This window comes from Rhinatrema bivittatum, chromosome 4, assembly GCF_901001135.1.
Source record: "Rhinatrema bivittatum chromosome 4, aRhiBiv1.1, whole genome shotgun sequence".
NCBI lineage: Eukaryota > Metazoa > Chordata > Amphibia > Gymnophiona > Rhinatrematidae > Rhinatrema > Rhinatrema bivittatum.
Window position 1 is genome coordinate 338,808,810 of NC_042618.1, and position 18,783 is coordinate 338,827,592.

General features: G+C 42.7%; 1 protein-coding gene across 3 annotated transcripts in view; it reads left to right on the top strand.

Annotated features, from left to right (window-relative positions):
* Positions 1–18,783, top strand: part of EVPL (envoplakin) — a 119,049-nt gene that overhangs the window by 54,907 nt on the left and 45,359 nt on the right. For all 3 annotated transcript variants that reach the window (XM_029600465.1, XM_029600464.1, XM_029600466.1), the window contains 9 exons: positions 6,807–6,906; positions 7,889–8,043; positions 10,172–10,295; positions 10,807–10,932; positions 11,312–11,350; positions 13,921–14,082; positions 15,305–15,412; positions 16,181–16,276; positions 17,526–17,642. In XM_029600465.1, coding sequence (XP_029456325.1) covers positions 6,807–6,906; positions 7,889–8,043; positions 10,172–10,295; positions 10,807–10,932; positions 11,312–11,350; positions 13,921–14,082; positions 15,305–15,412; positions 16,181–16,276; positions 17,526–17,642 — 1,027 coding nt within the window. The remainder of the gene's footprint in view (positions 1–6,806; positions 6,907–7,888; positions 8,044–10,171; positions 10,296–10,806; positions 10,933–11,311; positions 11,351–13,920; positions 14,083–15,304; positions 15,413–16,180; positions 16,277–17,525; positions 17,643–18,783) is intronic.

An 18,783-nucleotide genomic window follows, 5' to 3' on the forward strand; every position in this document is an offset into this window, starting at 1 on the left:
ACCCTTAACCAATAAGCCTTTATACTGTTGATGCAACTCCATTATTGCTCTCTGCTTTAACGGCAAGGGGAAAAGGAGAATTAGTTTGATAGCAACCAACAAGATATTGAATCTTACAGCCTGGGAAAACAAATAAGCATGGGGGTAACTTGCTGATGTGGCTGTTACTACCCTTATACTTGTGACGCAACTCCAACATTGCTCTCTCTTTCAACTGCAAGAAGTAACAGGGAATTGGACTCAGGCAGCAAGCAACAAGGGCCCTGATTTTGACAGTTTGGGAAACTAAGTAAGGGGGTGACTTGTATGGCACAGCAGATGCTACCATAAGCTTTCTGGGCAGACCGGATGGATCATTTGGTTCTTTTCTGCCGTCGTTTCTATGTAAGTAGTTCACTCATTTGCATGTAAAGAAACAAGTTTGTTATCTGCCCCATAAAGCTAATAAGATTTTGGACTGGTATTCTGTCTATGGCATGATTTTCCTTCTCTGCTCCAGGCAGGCGTTAATATCTGAGCGATAAATGTGCGTCTGAGACACACATTTATCTTTTTGCATTTGGAGTGAATGAGTAATAGCCTCATTCACATGCATTTGCATGTGATGAGCGCTAACTCATTCACTCCACGTCGGACGCACGTTAAATAGGCGCTAATCCCCCTATTGCATTAGGGGGTGGATTAGCGCCTATTTAACCCGCGTCCGACAGCGGGTTAAACAGTGCGCTCCGCACTGTATTGCATCGGCCCCAGAGTTTGCTGTCTGCTTTCAGAGCCTGGTGGCTTTGGTTCACTTTTCTCTACCACCTTTCTCTACTACCTTTCTCATTTTCTCAATGCTGAAGGCCATGGAAGAGAAGGATGACAGTAAGCCACAAGGGGTTTTCTCATAAAAGAATTAAGAAAAGGGCTTGTATAGGAAACCGTCAATAAAAACATTTACCTAGGAGGAAATGTAAAAGAAGGACAAAAATCGTATGAAAAGGCCGAGATCAATTCAGTGACATAGCAAAATTATCTGGGGAAAGTTACATACACAACTTTCCCCAGATAATTACACACACAACTTTCCCCAGATAATTTTGCTATGTCACTGAATTGATCTCGGCCTTTTCATACAATTTTTTTTCCTCCTTTTACATTTCCTCCTAGGTAAATGTTTTTATTGACGGTTTCCTATACAAGCCCTTTTCTTCATTCTTTTATGAGAAACCCTCTTGTGGCTTACTGTCATCCTTCTCTTCCAGTTCCGGATATTCAGCAGGACGTGGGTGCGCAAGTCTCCCATTGAATATTCTCAAAGTTACGTGCATTACATTTTATTGGGTAAAGTTGGGACTGCTGATTTTTCCAAGCAGGCATATGGGCATAATTTTATCCGGCCAGTGTGTGCACACTGAGTGAAATTAAGCCCCTCGTTCTGAATACCTCCATTGACACCCACTTTTGGTCCGGTCAAATTTTGTGCACGCAACGTTTTGTGCACTTTTCGGCAGGGGGAAGTAGTCAAAACTCTTTTTTTTTTTTTTTTTTTGTGTGTGTGTGCATAATTCCAAAGTTCCATGCACAAATGCAGGAAATATTTTCGGTCCGCGCAGGTAGCAGACTAGATAGATAATGGTAGATAAAAGACCAGTTTAGCCCATCCAGTCTGCTCAGTTATTCTGGTCTAAAGATTCAAAGAGAATTTCGTCAGCTTGCGAATCTGCTTCAGGTCTTTCCAGAAGTATGATGCAAACGTTTCAAGTTCATTTCAGATTTCTTGAAATGCTTTCTACATTTCCCCATATCCACTGCAAAAAACAACAAAAAAAAATCAGATGGGACATGCAAGAATTCCATTAAGCTTGAATCTGGCTGTACTGCAGGGGAAACAGTCAAGCAGACAGAAAGAGCTGAACTTTCCAGCAGGATAAACATTGTCATAGAGTGGTAGTCTTGATACTTATTTAACTGCAGCCTAGAAGGCAAAGAACTGGGGTTTCCATTACTAAATGAATGAAGTAGAAAAACAGTGCCAGGTGGATTTATGACTCTTTCTTTCTTCCCTCCACTGGCTCTGGAGTAACGAGTAGAAAAGCACATCCAAAAGCCTTGAATGTAGGCATGAATGTTCTAGCACGTTAGGGTGGCAATGACTAATCGCTCCCTCTCCCACAATGTGAGCAATGGCAGCAGGAATGTTGGGCGGGTGGTGCTTGAGCTGTTTACCCATGACAGATTCCTTCCTAGTTCAAGGTCGAGGAGTGGGATAGGGGTGTGACTCAACAGCCAAATTCTTATGAAATCAACCTAGAACAAAACTGCACAGCTGAGAGAGAGGGATTTTGATGTAGGTGTAGTAAGGGTAGGGCCAGATTTACGATTTGAGTGCCCATAGGCAGGACTGGAATGTGAGAGACCATGGAGATAAGATAGTGGGTGAAGTCCCTCTATCCTCTTTCCCACCCAGAATCCCAGAGTGTTTTTTGTTGTTTTTTTTTTTAAGTGGACAGCAGGAGCAGGTGCCTCCTTGGCTCTCCTCTTATGCCCGAGTATTTGGCACCTTCAGAATTTGGTGCCCTAAGCCCTTGCCTGTGTTGCCTATTCCTAAATCCGGGCCTAAGAAGGGGAAAGAGATCTGACCTCTTACGGGCATGTGGAGGGCAGGATGGGGGATGGGATCTGGGCTTTCACATGTGTGTGTGAAGGCAGCCCACATTTTTTTCCCGTCACTGTCTAACATTCCCACAGACCATCAGGAGATATCTACATGCACTCACATCTTGAGAACTGCGGGATTTTATCGCTGCTCGTGCATTAAAAATAGTATTCAGAGCAACTGTTTAGTGGGTCCTTACTGACAAGGGCTACATTGCCCTCTCCATGATCATCACCATTATGTTTTCTTTCCCCGAACAGTATGAGCTGTGTACATAATGGGGGGGGGAGCAATATTTCAAACAGCCTGTGTAGTTCTTTTGGTGTGTGTACCTTCTGCAAAAATTCTAAGAGAAACAGCACAGCTAGTATCTGGATCGGAATTAGCATAAGGCACGCCCCTTAAAAGTGGCTGTGCGTTTTGGCCCTGCTCTTTTGTGCAGGCAGCTGAGAGGAGGAACGTAGCGCGCATGCTTGTGAAAAGGTCATGTATGCCCGCAGGTTTCCTCCCTGGCCTAAACGCGCCTTTTTGTTAACGCCTCCTTGCCTCTGGTAGAAGAGTAAGCGTGCCATGGAAGCCCATTGCATACTTTTAGCTGGGCAGAAGAGGGCAAGTCATTATGCCTGGGTAAATGGTGCTGAAAACAATAATGGGAATGACCTAGATTTATGAGAGATAAAGTCACCCTGCCCGTCAAGATAATGCAATGTTATACAGTGTCTTTTCATATGGAAGGATCTCAAAGTGCTTAGCACAATGGCACAAATCAATGTAAAATTATCAAACAGTTCAGAGATGAGAACCTTGATCTGAGCAACTGAAGAATTAATAGAGGAGGAAAGGAAGTGTCAAACAGTGCAAAAACGTGGAAAGGAAAAAAATGACATAAAACACTGATCCATGCGGTCTGGAGAATGAGGTTCAAATCCCATCTCCACCACTCACCATATGATCTGTAGTAAATTATGTCATCTCCATGTGCCCAAAGCTAAGACTATAAGCAGGGCTTCCATTTTCCCGTGGTTCAGTGGCCATGGCAATGGCTGCAGAGTCATTGGAATCAGGTCAGTCGACTGCCTCCTACTTTTCTGCAGCCCATGCAGGACCAGTACCCTCAGTATTACCCCCATTCGTTTCGTGTGTGAACTGAAAATGTGTTCCCACACCTCTCTCTGTCTGCCTTTTGTTATGGACAGCTCAGACTCTCGGAGGTCTGATCAGATCTTGTCCTGGAAGCCCATCAGGGCTTGCATTGCACAGTGAGAGACAGAGCAGACTTCTCCTCCATTCTTTTCAGGGCTCTATGAGATGAACCTGCCTTCTCTGTTTGGAGACACACTAGTGCCCACGGAAGAACCTGCATATTGTATCTGTTTCTGCCCCGTTCTAGGATTTTATTTTTTTGCTTGGAGTTTCTGGCCACCTGCACCTCAGCTGTCACATAGAAACTTAGCATATGATGGCCACGAGGCCCATCCAGTCTGCCTAAATTTATATCCTGGGCCATTGCCACAGACTCCAGTTGCTCTTTGGCTTTCTCTTCATTCATTTTTTTGTTTTACTGGAATCTATTATTGTTGGGTTTATTTTTTTTGTGGCATGTTTGTGCCTGGAGCAACTGAGGAGCATGACTGCTGCATCCTGGGAAGGTACGACAGGGGATGGACCACTCTGCTCGTGGCTTGTTTCTTATACATGTCCTCTAAGCAGAGACGAGATGCAGGAATAGACTAAACTTTTGTTCTGACCCAGTCTGATACTGCTTGTGGGGTTCTGTCAGAAAATAAGCATAAAAATGAAGATTCGGGGAGAACTTTATGTATGGAATGCCACAATGAGAGGTACATATGTCAAAAATGTACATAAAATTAGTTATGGATAAAAAAAAAAAAATAGGAGAAAAGGGGCTGAGAGAAGAACGGCGTCAAGGAGCGGAAGAGAAATATATAATATTTTTGTTGATTTCGAAACCACCCTTTTCTGATTTGGTTATTCATGGTGGAAGAGCTGTCTTAAGAGAAAATGCAGACAATAAAAAAAATTTAAAAAGTCCTGGTCTGTCTGAGCTGCCAGGGTCAGTTCTGGAGATCTCCCTCAATGAAAATAGCAAAACCAGCACTCTGCGGCTCCAAAGACACCAACATAACCCAGGCCCTATACTTTTTTTTTCCTGCTTTTGCCCTCGCTCCCTTCCCTACCCTTGGCTGTTGCTCGAGGGGGGTGTTGCACAAGAGGAGCCGTTCCAAGAAAGGCACTGAAGGCACCAGAAAAGGGGGGAGAGAGAGGTGGTGAGACAACGAAGTGGGGGGATCCCAGGCAAGAAGCCACTTGGCAGAATGAACCTGGAGCCGGTCAATAGCTGCAGCTTAATGTGGGTGAAGGTCTTCAGCTCCCCCCTCCAGCATTTTCGGCACCAGCAGCTCTTCTCTTCCACTGCCTCTCTCTGCCCGTGCTGGTATGTGAGACTCGCAGGATGCTGTGCCTGTGTGTGTGTGGGTCCCAGGCGAACTCTTGGATATCCAAGCAGAACACTTTAGGCTGACTGTATAGGTGAGACGAAGGCAGTTTATTCCACCATCAAGAGCTTAAACAGCAGACGCTTGCCCCCTTTACTATATATATATATATATATATATATATAATTACCCCCCCAAAAACAAAATATTTTGGAGAAAAGGAAAAAGCACTTTGACTTTCAGACAGATGCCGTACATCAACACTTTTTCTTATATATATAAAAACAATGTATTTATTTCAAATCTGTTAAAACAATTGATTTCTTATTCATTTCAATTCTTTTTTTTAAAAAAAAACATTAACATATACTATTTCTCTCTAAAGGTGCTGTAATTTTCAAAGTTCTCAAAATGTATCCAAAAACATGTACACATCAATTATAGCCCTTAGCACTGTTCTACCAGTAAACTGAATCGCTCCCTAAAATATAAAGCATTTACAATTAAGTCATGTGATACTAATCACCGTTAATCACTGCTGGAAACATTACAATCTCACGTGGCTATTGAATTGCTTATACATTCATCAACATGGCAGTGCCATTATTTCCATTTAAACAATTCATGTAATGTTTTAACCATCATTTGTCATCTGCACTGCACATTGTGGATGTCCAAAATATACCACATTAAAACGCCCTCATTTGTAGTGTTTCCTGGTGAAATTATTTTCTTTTGAAATTATTTTGAAACAAAATTAAAACCAAAAATTGAACCCTTACGGGATTTTCCCTCATATACAGGGACCTTCTTTCTCGGTTGTTTTAATTTTTCCTGGCCAAAATCAGTGGCAATAAATGCCTCATCACTTTTCCAGATAAATATCATTGTTGTTTTTGTAACACTTATTAAATTCTCAGGGAAAATAATATAAAATTGAAAACAAAGGCCCCCTACTTATATAACAGCCTCACTAAACTGTATGTGAGGCTGAGGCAGCTAAGCTGCTTTTGACCAGCACATTTTCAGTTCAGGTGGCACAAGCCATACTGGAGCTCTTTCTTCAGGGTGAAGCGGCCTGAGGCTTCTTATTCGGCAGCCCCATGGCGCATGAGCTCTCACTCCCCCCCCCCCTCTTCAGCTTGATCAGAAACGGGAGCTGCTTTTAAACTGCTCTCCAGCAGGTTACAGATGCTACTAACTAGAGTGCGCCTGCAGTCAGCACAGACTCGTGGATAACGGTCTCTGGTAGTCTGCAGCTGGCACATTTCCCCAAGATTATACTGATGCATCTCTCTGTCACTAAAATATATCTGTTATTGAGTACCACAGTCACTTGTAAAGAGCCTTCAAACCATTGAATATATTGAAAAGAGCATTGCAATATAATGTAACCCTTTAAGAAACCTTTATTTATTTATTTTATTTATTTATTTTGTGTTTTTCTATACCGGCATTCGTATTATTGAATCCTTGCATTTTAAGTTTTTTGGTTTTTTTTTAAATGTGCATCTGGTCTAAAGATGAGCAGACCTGAGTGGTATTAAATTTATCCACACTGGGAAAGAGGAGGTTCAGATAACTGAAATTTAGCTGGGACAAGCTGCAGATTGATTTGGACCTGCTAAATCTGCATTTGGCCAGCTCCTCAGCATGTGGCTACCGTGTCCTGAACCTTGGTCTGATGGTTTCTCTTTTCTGTCCTTCAGGTCAACATCCAATGAGCTTGCATTGTTGATCTCTCGTATGCAGAAGAATGCTGACCATGTGGAGAAGAATGTACTTGAAACGCAGAAGAAGCTTTCACAGGTAGATCTGAGAAAGAAGAGAATAGGTTCCTGCTGGTTTGAGCTCCGTTCTCAATGAGTACGAGGGCAGCTATCACTAAGCCACCTACTAGCAAGGTGCCTTTGTACCCATCTAATTGTCGGGGAATTTTCAAAGAGAAACTACCCAAGTAGTTGATTTATAATAAACAAGCCGTTAAGCCTGTTAAAACGGGCTACATTAAAATTTTTTTCAGTCCATTTTCGAACACAGCACCCTTCTACACTTTTTCTCCCTCACTCTCCTTTCCCCTCGTTCACTCACCCTCTTCCCTCCACTCAGTCTTACTCACCCTCTGTCTCCCTCCCCTCACTCTCTCCTCCCTCCCCTTCCCTCAGTCACTCCCCACCCTCTCTCAATCCCATCCCCTCTCCCTCAGCCCTCCTCTGCTCCACAACTTCTTACCCTTCCACTTACTCACATCCCTCTGTCTCTCACCTCCCCCTCATTCTCCCTCTCCATTCTCCCTCTCCCCTCCCTCCCACCACTGTCCTCCCTCTCACCCACCCATCCACTCTCTCCTCCCTCTCACTCACTCCCACTCATTCTCTCCTCCCTCTCTCTCCTCGCTACTGGCCGTCGCTCCTCGTCGCCGCTGCCGCTCGCCAATGCCGTGTTGATATCCAGCTGACGCTCACGGAGACCGACGTGCTTGCCCGCACATGCGCAGTAGAGCTGCTCTCTACATGCATTTGCGGCACGTCGGTCAAGCTTCGTTTATTAGGTTGATGATTGCGAGTTAGGGAGCTTTTTACCGTGATACTTTTTTAAACTGACAGCTCATGATGCAACAGTTTAAATGCTATTCAGTTGCTGGCACAGATACTGCATGTAATTTTAGAGGCAAGGGTTGGCCAAATGTCTCCTGGTGTTTTGTAATGTGCAAAAAGTTGCATTAATGCCAGGAAAGGGTAATCACACTCTGCCAACTCACACCCTTCTTTGTGTGTTTATCTGATAAAAGGATGCTGATAACTACCGGCTGAAAAAGAACTTCCAGTACCAGGAGGAAAATGCAAAATGTCTGAAGGAGTCTGAGATCTTGCTCAAAGACCTGTTCCTGGATGCAGACAAGGCAAAGCAAATGAAGCACCCTCAGGCTTCTGAAATCAACAAAGAGTGAGTGCAAGAAATGTATATTCATTAACAGCATAAGAGGCAGCAGGAGAGCACTCAGGAATGTCTCAAAGGTATTGTTGAGCTAGCTAATGCCAGAATTGAAGCAGCCTAAAGTCCTGTTCCTGTTGATAGAGTACATTTGGATGAGGTACTTGTGGTTGATCAACCTGACAGGATCATTTGCAGTTTGTGATGCTGTCTACTTGACCAACAGAAGATTTAATCCAGAGATGAGGATGTGTGTGAGCTTTTGAGACCACACAGCTCCCGTCTTCTTAGAAACATAGAACATGATGGCAGATAAAGACCATAGGGCCCAGCCAGTCTGTCCATCCACATCTCCTGCTCAGCTTTGTAGAAATCCCATCTACTATCCCCTTTTTTTTTTTTTTTTTTTAATAATTCTTACACTGGTCCAATGAAAAGTATCACAACAAGCAAAGAATCCAGTTTTCTTCAGGACCCATATGGTTGCTAAAGATCAATCAAAGCTGTTTATGGCATTCGATTCATGCCTTCTGGATCTTAGACTTCAAGTTATCTGAGCTGTTGCACTCACGCAATGGAATTCCTGTTCTGAATTGGTTTTATTGTGTATACGTGTGTGAGACGGAGACAGAATGAAACCAAGAGAGCAGGTGCTTCTTGATTCAAAAAGGAAGATGAAGAATTCTTTCTAATCTGAATTTCTTGAGTGACTAAAACAGCTTATAAAAAGGTATCTTCTTAGGCAGTGTGTTTAAGGATCATTACAGTAATAAAGATCAGTTTAAAACATTTGACTTTTAAGTATCTGCTTTGAGTTCCAAGTCATACTTGTGACGTTTGCCACAACCACTGACTGGAGATGGTGACTCTCTCTTAAAGGTGTGCGCTTCTTTCAGCTCATGACAATTAGAGAATGGTCTGTCTGATATCACAAGTGTGGAGAACACTTGTTAGTACAGAGATCCCTTTGTCTTGGAAGTCGCAGATGCAACACAAAGGTTTAATACCTCTAAAGAAAATTCCAAGGGGACAGTTTTATTAATATACATATGGTGTCCGAGCCCTTCTTATCTATCCAGATATGAAAATGGTGCCATTCCTGAGCTCCTTAGAGAGGAAGGATGGTGGTGGAGGTGGGGAGGGGGGGGTTGGGGGGTGGAAGGGAAGAGCTCTGCATGGCATCTCCTTCTGCAGGCAGTAGGACTGAATCTGCAAGATGCCTACCTGCAGGGCTAGTGGAACATCACCTTGGATGGGGGGGGGGGGGAGGGGAGCTAAGCTAAGAAAGCTCTGCCCTCTCCCCACCCCTCTTCTCTGCGGTGTTTCTCCCCCAGCATCTCCTTCTCTCTCTTCCTTTCTTTCTCCACCCCTTCCTCCCCCAGCACTGCACAATGGCAGGAAGAGGAGAGTGGGGATGCCTTGAGCCACATCCTCCTCCTCCTCCTCTGCGGCTTTGAACCCTGCAGCTGTACAGTGTTCTCACGTGGTTCACAGCAGCAGTCTGGCCCAGCGCTGCAGAGGTGGAGCAGGCAGCTGACACACCACGCTCTTCTGTTCCTGCTGCCAAAATAACTGCTTCCTGCCTGACCAGGCCCTAGATGTCCCACAGTGATTCTTTGGGAAGAGTCAAGTTTTGGTCAGACCATGGCCTCTGAGGTCCAGCCCATTCCAGTCCCTATATCTGCCTGTTCCCAGCTTGTGGCAATATGATTACATTTAACTATGTGTTTATTTTTCACTTACTGTTTATTGAAAATTGCACACAAGCAGCAGCATAATATGCCATGCACTTTACAGAGTCATCATGATAACACAGGCCAGAATATAATTCTTAAGCTATTTTGTCCTGCTTTTTCTTCCTCCTCCTAACTTTATTGTATTACAAATTCTTTGTGCACCAGGAATTTCTGCATAGTAAATCTGGAAAAAATTATAAGTAGTAACTAATTATGATCATGGTTTGGATTTTTTTTTTCCATCAAGGTTGGCACAGTCCATTAGTATTTACCACCTGGGTTCTCACAATGCCTGCAGGGGAGAGAACCGGTGGCAACGAGGAAGATGGATGGAGACCTAGTGAAGTCCCGTTCAGAGTTGTGCAGAGTAACATCCCATTTCTTCTTCATTCCTTTGTTTGCAGCATCCAGCAACTGCACGAGCGTATAAGCCAGGAGTGTGCCGAGTACCGCGAAATATATGAAAAATTTAACATTCCAGCCATTGGGCCAAAGGTGGATTGGCCACAGGTTCTGAACCAGAAGCAGGTATGCTTGTAGCAGACAGACAAAATGAACTTCTCTTATGCTGGAATTACAGGAGTGGAGGAGAAACCTAGTGGTTAGAGCAGTGGACTATGACCCAGGGAAACCAGGGTTCAAATCCCACTGTTGCTCCTTGTGACCTTGTCACTTTACCCTCTGTCGCCTCAGGTACAAAATTAGATTGTAAGCCCTGTGAGGATAGGGAAATACCTATAGTATCCACTTTGATGTACAATTTGAAGTGCCAAAAAGCAGAATATAAACATCTAAATAAATAATATAAATGCAAAGACTACAGATTTATAATGAAAGGAAAATGTAACCTTTTTAGGGATGAAAATGTGAGGAATAAACAGATGACCATTGTAAAAATTTCACCTGTCCTCCAAAGATTTTTGTTTTCTTTGCTTGGCTGTTCTCAGTTCTTTGCTGTTTCCACACTCTGGAGATATCCAGGGATTGAAATGAAACAGCCGGGAGTTCACTGCTGGTATTTTTGTTTCTTTGTGTTCAGGCACAGGTAGAGAGGGGGCTGTATGGACCAGGTCTGCCAGAGGTGGAGAAGCAAATCGCTGAGCACAACATCTTGCAGAAAGAGATTGACGAATATGGTCCTCAGGTCCAGAGCCTCTCCACACCGGTGAGATCCTCAGGCTCTTCACAGGCCCTCTGCCACCCCTTCTGCTCTGCTGCTTCTCTTCCGATTCCAGGTGTATGTCAGCCTGGCAGGTGATCCAGAGCCTCGCAGCACCCTCGACCCTGCTTTTGTGTGTTTCTCTGTTATTTCTTGCCTTCTTTCAACTTAGATTAGTGCCACCCATTGGAGTCTGTGTGGGAATAGCTTCCTGCTGCGTCCTGTGCCACTCCTAAGCTGCCCGGGTCGTGCTTGACGCGCTCAGATTTGATCCTGGCGCGTTCCATGCTTTGAACTGTTCCTTTGTAAAACCGGCAGGCTTCACATCTAATGTGTTTTTTTTTTTATTTCTTTTAATTCTGTCTGGGACTCTGCTGATGAGCAGGACTCTGCAGCTGTGAAGAATCAGTACAGGGACCTGAAGGTAAGTTCCACCGTCTGAATTATGTACATGATCCCTGTACCAGCCTTATGTCGAAAGAAGCACTCTGGTTGGTGAATGCTTCCAAAAGGATGGGCTATTTGATAGTAAACTCGGCTACGTTTCCTTACTCCCCTCCCCCTTTGGTTCTAGAAGTAATGATTGAGACATATCTTGAGTTACAAAACTTAACGTCCTCCTTTTGTTCAGACTGGATTTGGTGACTTTGCTTCTTTCTGGATGGACTGATACTGACTAGTTCTACATCTGAGATAACTGCACATCTGTGCACGAATTAAGTTTATCTGTGGGAAAATAATTGCCTTGATGTAGCCACAGGGCCACCCATGTTTGTAGAGGGTAATATTTCAAAGCGGTTTACATGAGTTTATCCCTATAAAATGGGCTTTTGAGAACTGACCACTCTTCTTGTGCGTGCAGGTTCCCGCGCTGGATAGTGGCGAGCGTACCCTTACACGTAGGGAAAAAGGCGTGCTGCTGGGAGGGGTTAGAAGTTGAGGGATGTGCGCAGACACTTGATTTTTTAAAATCTGTACGCAAACATTTCTCCGTGCACTTGAGCTGCACAAATAACAGGTGCGAATTCCTTAGGTACAAGTTACAGATAAGATTTTCAAGGGCAGTTTCCCCTTTTTGGAAATGAGCTTGAAAGGCAAAATGGTAGAAACTAATCATAAAGAACAAAACTGCTGAACGTACAGATAGGAATAGTTTAATAGGACAAAGCCAACATGGATTTAGCCAAGGGAAGTCTTGCCTCACCAATCTGCTACGTTTTTGTTTTGAGGGTGCAAATAAGCATGTGGATAAAGGTGAGCCAGTTGATACAATGTATCTGGAGTTCCAGAAAGCATTTGACAAAGTCCCTCATGAGAGGCTTCTTTGGAAATTAAAAAGTCATGGGATAGATTGCAGTGACCTATTGCAGATTGCAAACTTGTTAAAAGATAGACAACAGAGAGTAGGGCTAAATGGTAAATTTTCCCAGTGGAGAAAGGTGAATAGTGGAGTTCCCCCAGGGATCTTTTTTGGGACCACTGTTTTTTAATACATTTATAAATGACCTGGAAATTGGAACAAGTGAGATGATCAGATTTGCAAATGACACAACATTATTCAAAGTTTTTAAATCACAAGAGAAGTTTTTAAATCACAAGAGAAGTTGCAAGAGGACCTTGCAAAACTGGGAGACTGGGCATAGAAATGGAAAACAAAATTTTATGTGGTCAAGTGTAAAGTGATGCACTTAAGAAAGGGTAACCCAAATTCTAGCTACACAATGCAAGGTTCTACATTAGGAATCACCATTCAGGAAAGGGATCTAGGCGTCATCACTGATAATACTTTAAAATCTTCTACTTAGTGAGCAACAACAGCCAAGAAAGCAAATAGAATGCTAGGAATTAATAGGAAAGGATTGGAGAATATCTCAATGCCTCTGTATCACACCATTATGTGACTTCATCTTGAATATTGTGTGCAGTTGCGATCATCACATCTTAAAAAATATGGAGCCGAATTAGAAAAGGCACAGAGAATGGCAAACAAAATGATAAAGAGGATAGATTGATTCCCCTATAAAGAAAGGCTAAAGAGGTTAGGATTCTTCAGCTTGGCGAAGAGACAACTGAGGGGAGATATGATAGAAGTCTATAAAATCATGAGTGGAGTGGCATAAGTAAACATTAATTGGTTGTTTACTCTTTCAAAGAGTACAAAAACTAGGGGGCGCAATGAAGTTACTAGTGATACATTTAAAATTTCTAAGAGAAAATATGTTTTTACTCCATGCATAATTAAGCACTGAAATTCGTTGCCAGAGGATGTGGTGAAAGCTATTCGTGTAGCTGTATTTAAAAAAGGTTGGACAAGTTAAGGGAGGAAAAATCCATAAGCAATTAAGGTGGTCTTGGGAAAATCCACTGCTTATCCCTGGGATAAGCAGCCTGAAATCTTTCTACTCTCTGAGATCCTGCCAGATACTTGTGACCTGTATTAGCCACTGATGGAAACAGGATACTGGGCTTGATGGACCTGACTCAGTATGGCAAGCCTTGTGTTCTTAAGGGAATAAAGGGCGCATGGGCCTGCAAGCTCTGCAGGGAATCCAAAAATTGTCCCCTTTGTGTACAGTTGTCCTTGCCTTGATCCCAAGGTTTGGCAGGATTCGCCATGACTTCAGTGTATGGTTCTCTAGGCTCATCTTTTATGAGCATGCACTGAAAGTTTATAAGAAGATGATTCACTCTGATACACAAGAAATTGTCTTCCCTTTCTGTCTCCTTTTAGCTTCAGAGGCAGCACCTTTTGTTTTTTCCTTCTTTCAGACTATAAAAGTGCTCAGATATTACTTTAATGGCCCGGCAGAGAGTAATGGACCTTTTCCAAGAGGAATGTAAGGATATGATCAGAGTGTTCCCTAAGCACGAGATCAGCACTGGGTTAGAAAAGAGCATTCTCTACTTGATAGTGTGTATGTGAGCAAAGAGGAAGGTACGAAAAGGATTCAGCAAGTCCGCTGAAAGATTTGCTCTTTGTCTGTTCTTGCATAGGAAGCTTCCACATGGAGATCACGGAATTTGGGCAGCCTCTACAACCACCTGCATGGCTGCACCAAGGAATTACTCTATCTCAGTGACCAGCAGAACAAGATTCTGAAACGGGACTGGAGCGACAAGATGGCGGATTCTGTCGATGTACGCCGGCAGTATGAGGTGGGTTAGACTGCGATGCTCGCTCCCTTGGTTTCAAGAGTAGGAGGATGGGCTCCTTCCCTTATTCCATGTTAATGCAGCTATAGTAACCAGGCCGAAACTATATATACTCCTTGCGTTCCCCCTCCCCCCCCCCCCCCAAAAAAAAAAAAGAAAACAAAGCAAAGCAATTAGCCCAAAGACAACACGACAAGTATTTATATTAATCTGGAGGTGGAAATTCTTTTCAGTCCAGATAGTAACGTGCTATACTGTGGATGCAGTATATGAGTGAATAGCAATCTGAAGGAATTGCAGGTGATTAAAACATCTTTTGCTACATGTCACATGAAAGGAGAGAGGGACTGGAAATAATTTGGCTCGCCCTTTCCTCAGCATGCCCCCTTATTCGCAGTACAACCCCATCCAGTATCATTCCCTGACCTTCAGCGGCTGCTGAGAAGCATTTCTCCCTGTTTGCTCTGTTGCTTGCAGGGCAGCTTACTGCTGGAAATAGAGATTTTCTTTACATTTCTTCAGCGCAGTTAGCAGGATTGCACAGAATGGGGCTAAGCCTCTCAGGAAGGGTCTGAGAAGAGCAATAGAAGAAGATGAAATAAACGTGCAGTCATTAGCTCCGCTGCAGCAGCTGTTCCTTTGTCAGTAGTGGAGTTCCTGGTTTGGGAGCCAGAGGGCTGATGGCACAGGACCAAGGAATGTGGAACCCGCCGCACGAAGATTTCTGCTGCAAGGCTTTACTGTCATCAGAGACAGTTGGGTATCTGAGGATACAAGTATTCAACCAGAGAAAGAAACTTTATGACCTATGAAATGACAATACAAGGTTAAAAAAAGAGAAATAAATAGCTCTCAGTGGGCTAAATAAATTAAAACCGGAAAATAAAATCTGATACTCTGTATGGCATGAAAGCTTGGATGGCTTTCAAGTTTGTAATACCCTGGGCCAGGGGTATGCAGTTCTGGTTCTCAAGGACTGCAAACAGACTGGTTTTCAGCATAATCAAAAGACACAGATTTGTGTTTCTTAGACCTGTACGCGTGCAGATATATCTCATGAATATTCATTGTGGATGTCCCAGAAACCAGGGGTGTTTGCGGCCCCTGAGAAACCAGAGTTGCACACCCTTTCCCTTGGTCATGTGATAGTTTGATCAGTAGCATTTTTGTAAAATCCGAGTGTAGTTGTCCAGTGTCCATGTGATCGCTACCTTTCTGTCTGCAGAACTTCAAGTCTAATGACCTTCTGGCCCAGGAGGAGTTTGTGAACAATTTACAGGATGATGGAGACAGGATGGTTGAGCTGAAGCACCCAGCTGTTGAAAGTATTCAGGTACGGTCTCCTACATCCCTGTCCTCCTGTCTTCAACCTCTATGCCCCACCTTTCCGGTAAAGACCCATGACCTTGAGATCGGCCATTATGAAGAAACATGCAAGGTCAACCCAAGAAGGTTGCACAATAACGTGACTGCACTTTAGTGGATTTGCTAGGCCAAACAACACTTGAGAAAAAAATTAAAATTACATTATGTCTGACAATCGGTCAAAGGGAGCATTGCCTAAAATTGCCAGGCGATCCATGTTAATACATCTCTAAATATTTCAAATCATGGAACACTTTGCTATTTTATTTATGTTGGATATGAAGAAAGAGAGGGCTGCAGAACGTGTTTCATTTGTTTATTTTATTTGTTATATTTGATTGCACGCCCAACTTATCAGCCCAATATGAGTTAAGAAGAAAGTACATCTTTATCACATGGCAAACTTAAAATCAGCTCTCCTAACCCACTTGCGTTTTCAGTGCAATTAATTGCTGATATTTTAATTTTTCTTGTAGTTTATCATAAAGTAATTATTTATGTGAAATTTCTTACATCTCTTGCCCTGCAAGTCATCTCATTCTCTATTTCACAGTCAAGTCCTCTTGCCCAAGCTTAAAACAATGATTCTTATTTAGGAAACATGTTTCATGCATGCAACTTTTTGGATTGTACCCATTGTGCATATGCCAGAAAACAAAATAGAGCATAGACGCCTTTTGCTAAATTTGTTAAAGTATGGGTCATAAGTCAATGAGGAGTGCTTGTGTCTCCATAGACGCACCAGGACGCTATCAAGAGTGAGTGGCAAAACTTCTTGAACTTGTGTATCTGCCAGGAGAGCCACTTGAAGAATGCAGAAAACTATGCAAAGGTAAAATGCTCAAATATAGGGGGGTGACTGTGCTCGACAACTACCAAAGAAAGGGTCAGTTTTTCAAATGCTGGCCAACCAGTAAGCATAAAAAGAAGAACAGACAAATTGGGTTTGCAATTGGGAGTGGTTGCCAACCCGCCTGGTCCAACCAGTAATACTAGTTTGGAGCGTTGAACCTACTTTGGGCGTCAGGTTCAAAAGTGCTCGGTATTTACCATTTAGAAGACAAATAAAAGTAGAGGAAGGGAAGGTGTGTGAAGTTGACCTACCCAGTCTTCTAAATCTCTTCTCCTTTGCAAGGAAGGCAGAAGCTGGGAAGTGCCTCCATACTCGCTATTACATTTCTCATAAACCAGCAGAATGCCTCTTTAATTCCAGCCACAGTGCTTTATGATTTCTTCTGATTATGACTGCATGTACTACGTGGTCCTGCTCCTCCTCCCTGCTGCACTGAACTTTATATTTGTCACTGTTTCCCACTGAATCTAGAACCCAGTGCTTAAATCATGTGTCGCATTTCTGAACAAAGCAAAGGCACGGATCAACACCCAGTGAGGTCTGATAGCTTACTTACCACGTTGGGTAGGGCAAAGGGGAATTAATATTAATTGGTTGGATATGGCACTAGTCATTGTTACTTGCAGTGGGTTACTTCCAGAAGTAGATGTACCCCATGGCTACAGACCATGGGGTATTCATAGAGAAAAGTAATGGTTGGTTAGACCTGGGTCACCTTTATTCTTAAGATTAGTTCTTTCATTCTGTTCTTTTATTTTTTAAAGACGATAAAACATTTAACTCACCTTTTCTGGATATTTTTTAAATTCTGTTTTTAGCCTGAAGGGAAAGAAAGCTTGTGAGGTCTGTGTGTGTGTGTGTGTGTGTGTGGTCATGTTCCCTGAATATGTTTTGTGTTTGACATCCTATCCATAACAGATTTTCAGGATATAAAGATTCTTAACCCCGATGTTTTTTTTTTTTTAGATCTATACATATCCGTGGATTGTGGATATATGCATCCCAGAAATCAGGCTCCTTTTAATTCTGGGTGGAACTTCTTGATCTTTCATGCCCCATTTTTATATTATCATCAACCTTTGTGGTTCTGCTTTGGCAGAGAATAAAATATAAATCTATAAATGAAACTGGTTGTGGATAGTTAAGGCTTGTAGAAAGAAGTTGGCAATATTTTTCCTTTTAGGTCAGACTGTATATCTGACTTAAGTATTTATCTTCATTTACTAAGTTCCAAGAGGATGCAGATGCTGTGAGCCAGTCGCTAAAAAAGGTGAACTCTGACCTGGATACAAACTATAACAAGAATGTCCCAGCAGTAGCTTCTGACTTCCTTCGCCAGATAGAGGTGAGGACTGTTAGGGACTTGGTGGACATGGGCAGAGGTCTAAATTAATAATATAATACACCACTCTTGTTTTCTAGTGTGGCACATGTGAAAAGTGAAAACGTTTCTTAGATTGTGGTGCGGCACCAATTGCCATGAGGTCCCTATACGTAGGCATTTAGCTAGATAACTTAGAAGTCATCCAGCTAAAACTAATATTTGGGCACTTTTCCCGCTATATTTCAGCAGAATATGTTATCTGGCTAAAACTTAGCCAGATAACTTTTCCCGCTATATTTCAGCAGAATATGTTATCTGGCTAAAACTTAGCCAGATAACTTAGAGCATTTCGAGGAGTTTACATTAGCTGGATAAGTTATCTGTCTAAGTTGGATCACGCCAAAGAGCTGTCCTAAAGTTAGCCGAATAAACTTATGTGGCTAACTTTCAGATCACCAGCTATATTCAGTAATGTGGCTGCACAATTTAATATACCTCCAAAGTTAAACTTATCTGGTTATCTAGCTAACTATGCTTTCTGGACAGTGACTGAATATGGACCTTTTTGAATTGCCATATGCATAATGGAGGTAATTTTCAAAGGAGTTATGTGCACAAAAGTAGCATATATAGCAGCAATTTTCAAAAGTCCATTTATGCGTGTAAAACCTTTTGAAAATTACCTCCAGTGCTTATTGGAGCAGGGAAAATACTTGCCCTGGTGAGTTTCTTTGACTCTTTCGATCCGAGATATACTGTAAGGTCAAGCTCTTCCACCTGCATAACTGTGATGAAAATAAAGAACCAAACATCAGCTGGAATGTAGTACATCTGATTCACTGCACAAATCCAGCATATTGTGGAGTGGTTCTGACTACCCAATTTCTTGCAAGATTCACATAGAAAAAAAAACAACCCAACAAGGTCAGCACAAGCCACAAAATCCATAATCTTGCAGAAGTGAAATGGGGGCTGCATCCAGCTAAGGTTAGAAGCTCTGCAAGTTTGCTGTTTGTTATGGACAACTCATGAGCATTGAAATATGCTTGTTGGTGGAAAGAAATAGGACCTTGATGGATAGACATGAGAAGAAGATAAAAAATGGACACTAAGAGCAATAAAAAAAAAATTGCTATTGGCATCTTCATCAGTGGAAATAAAT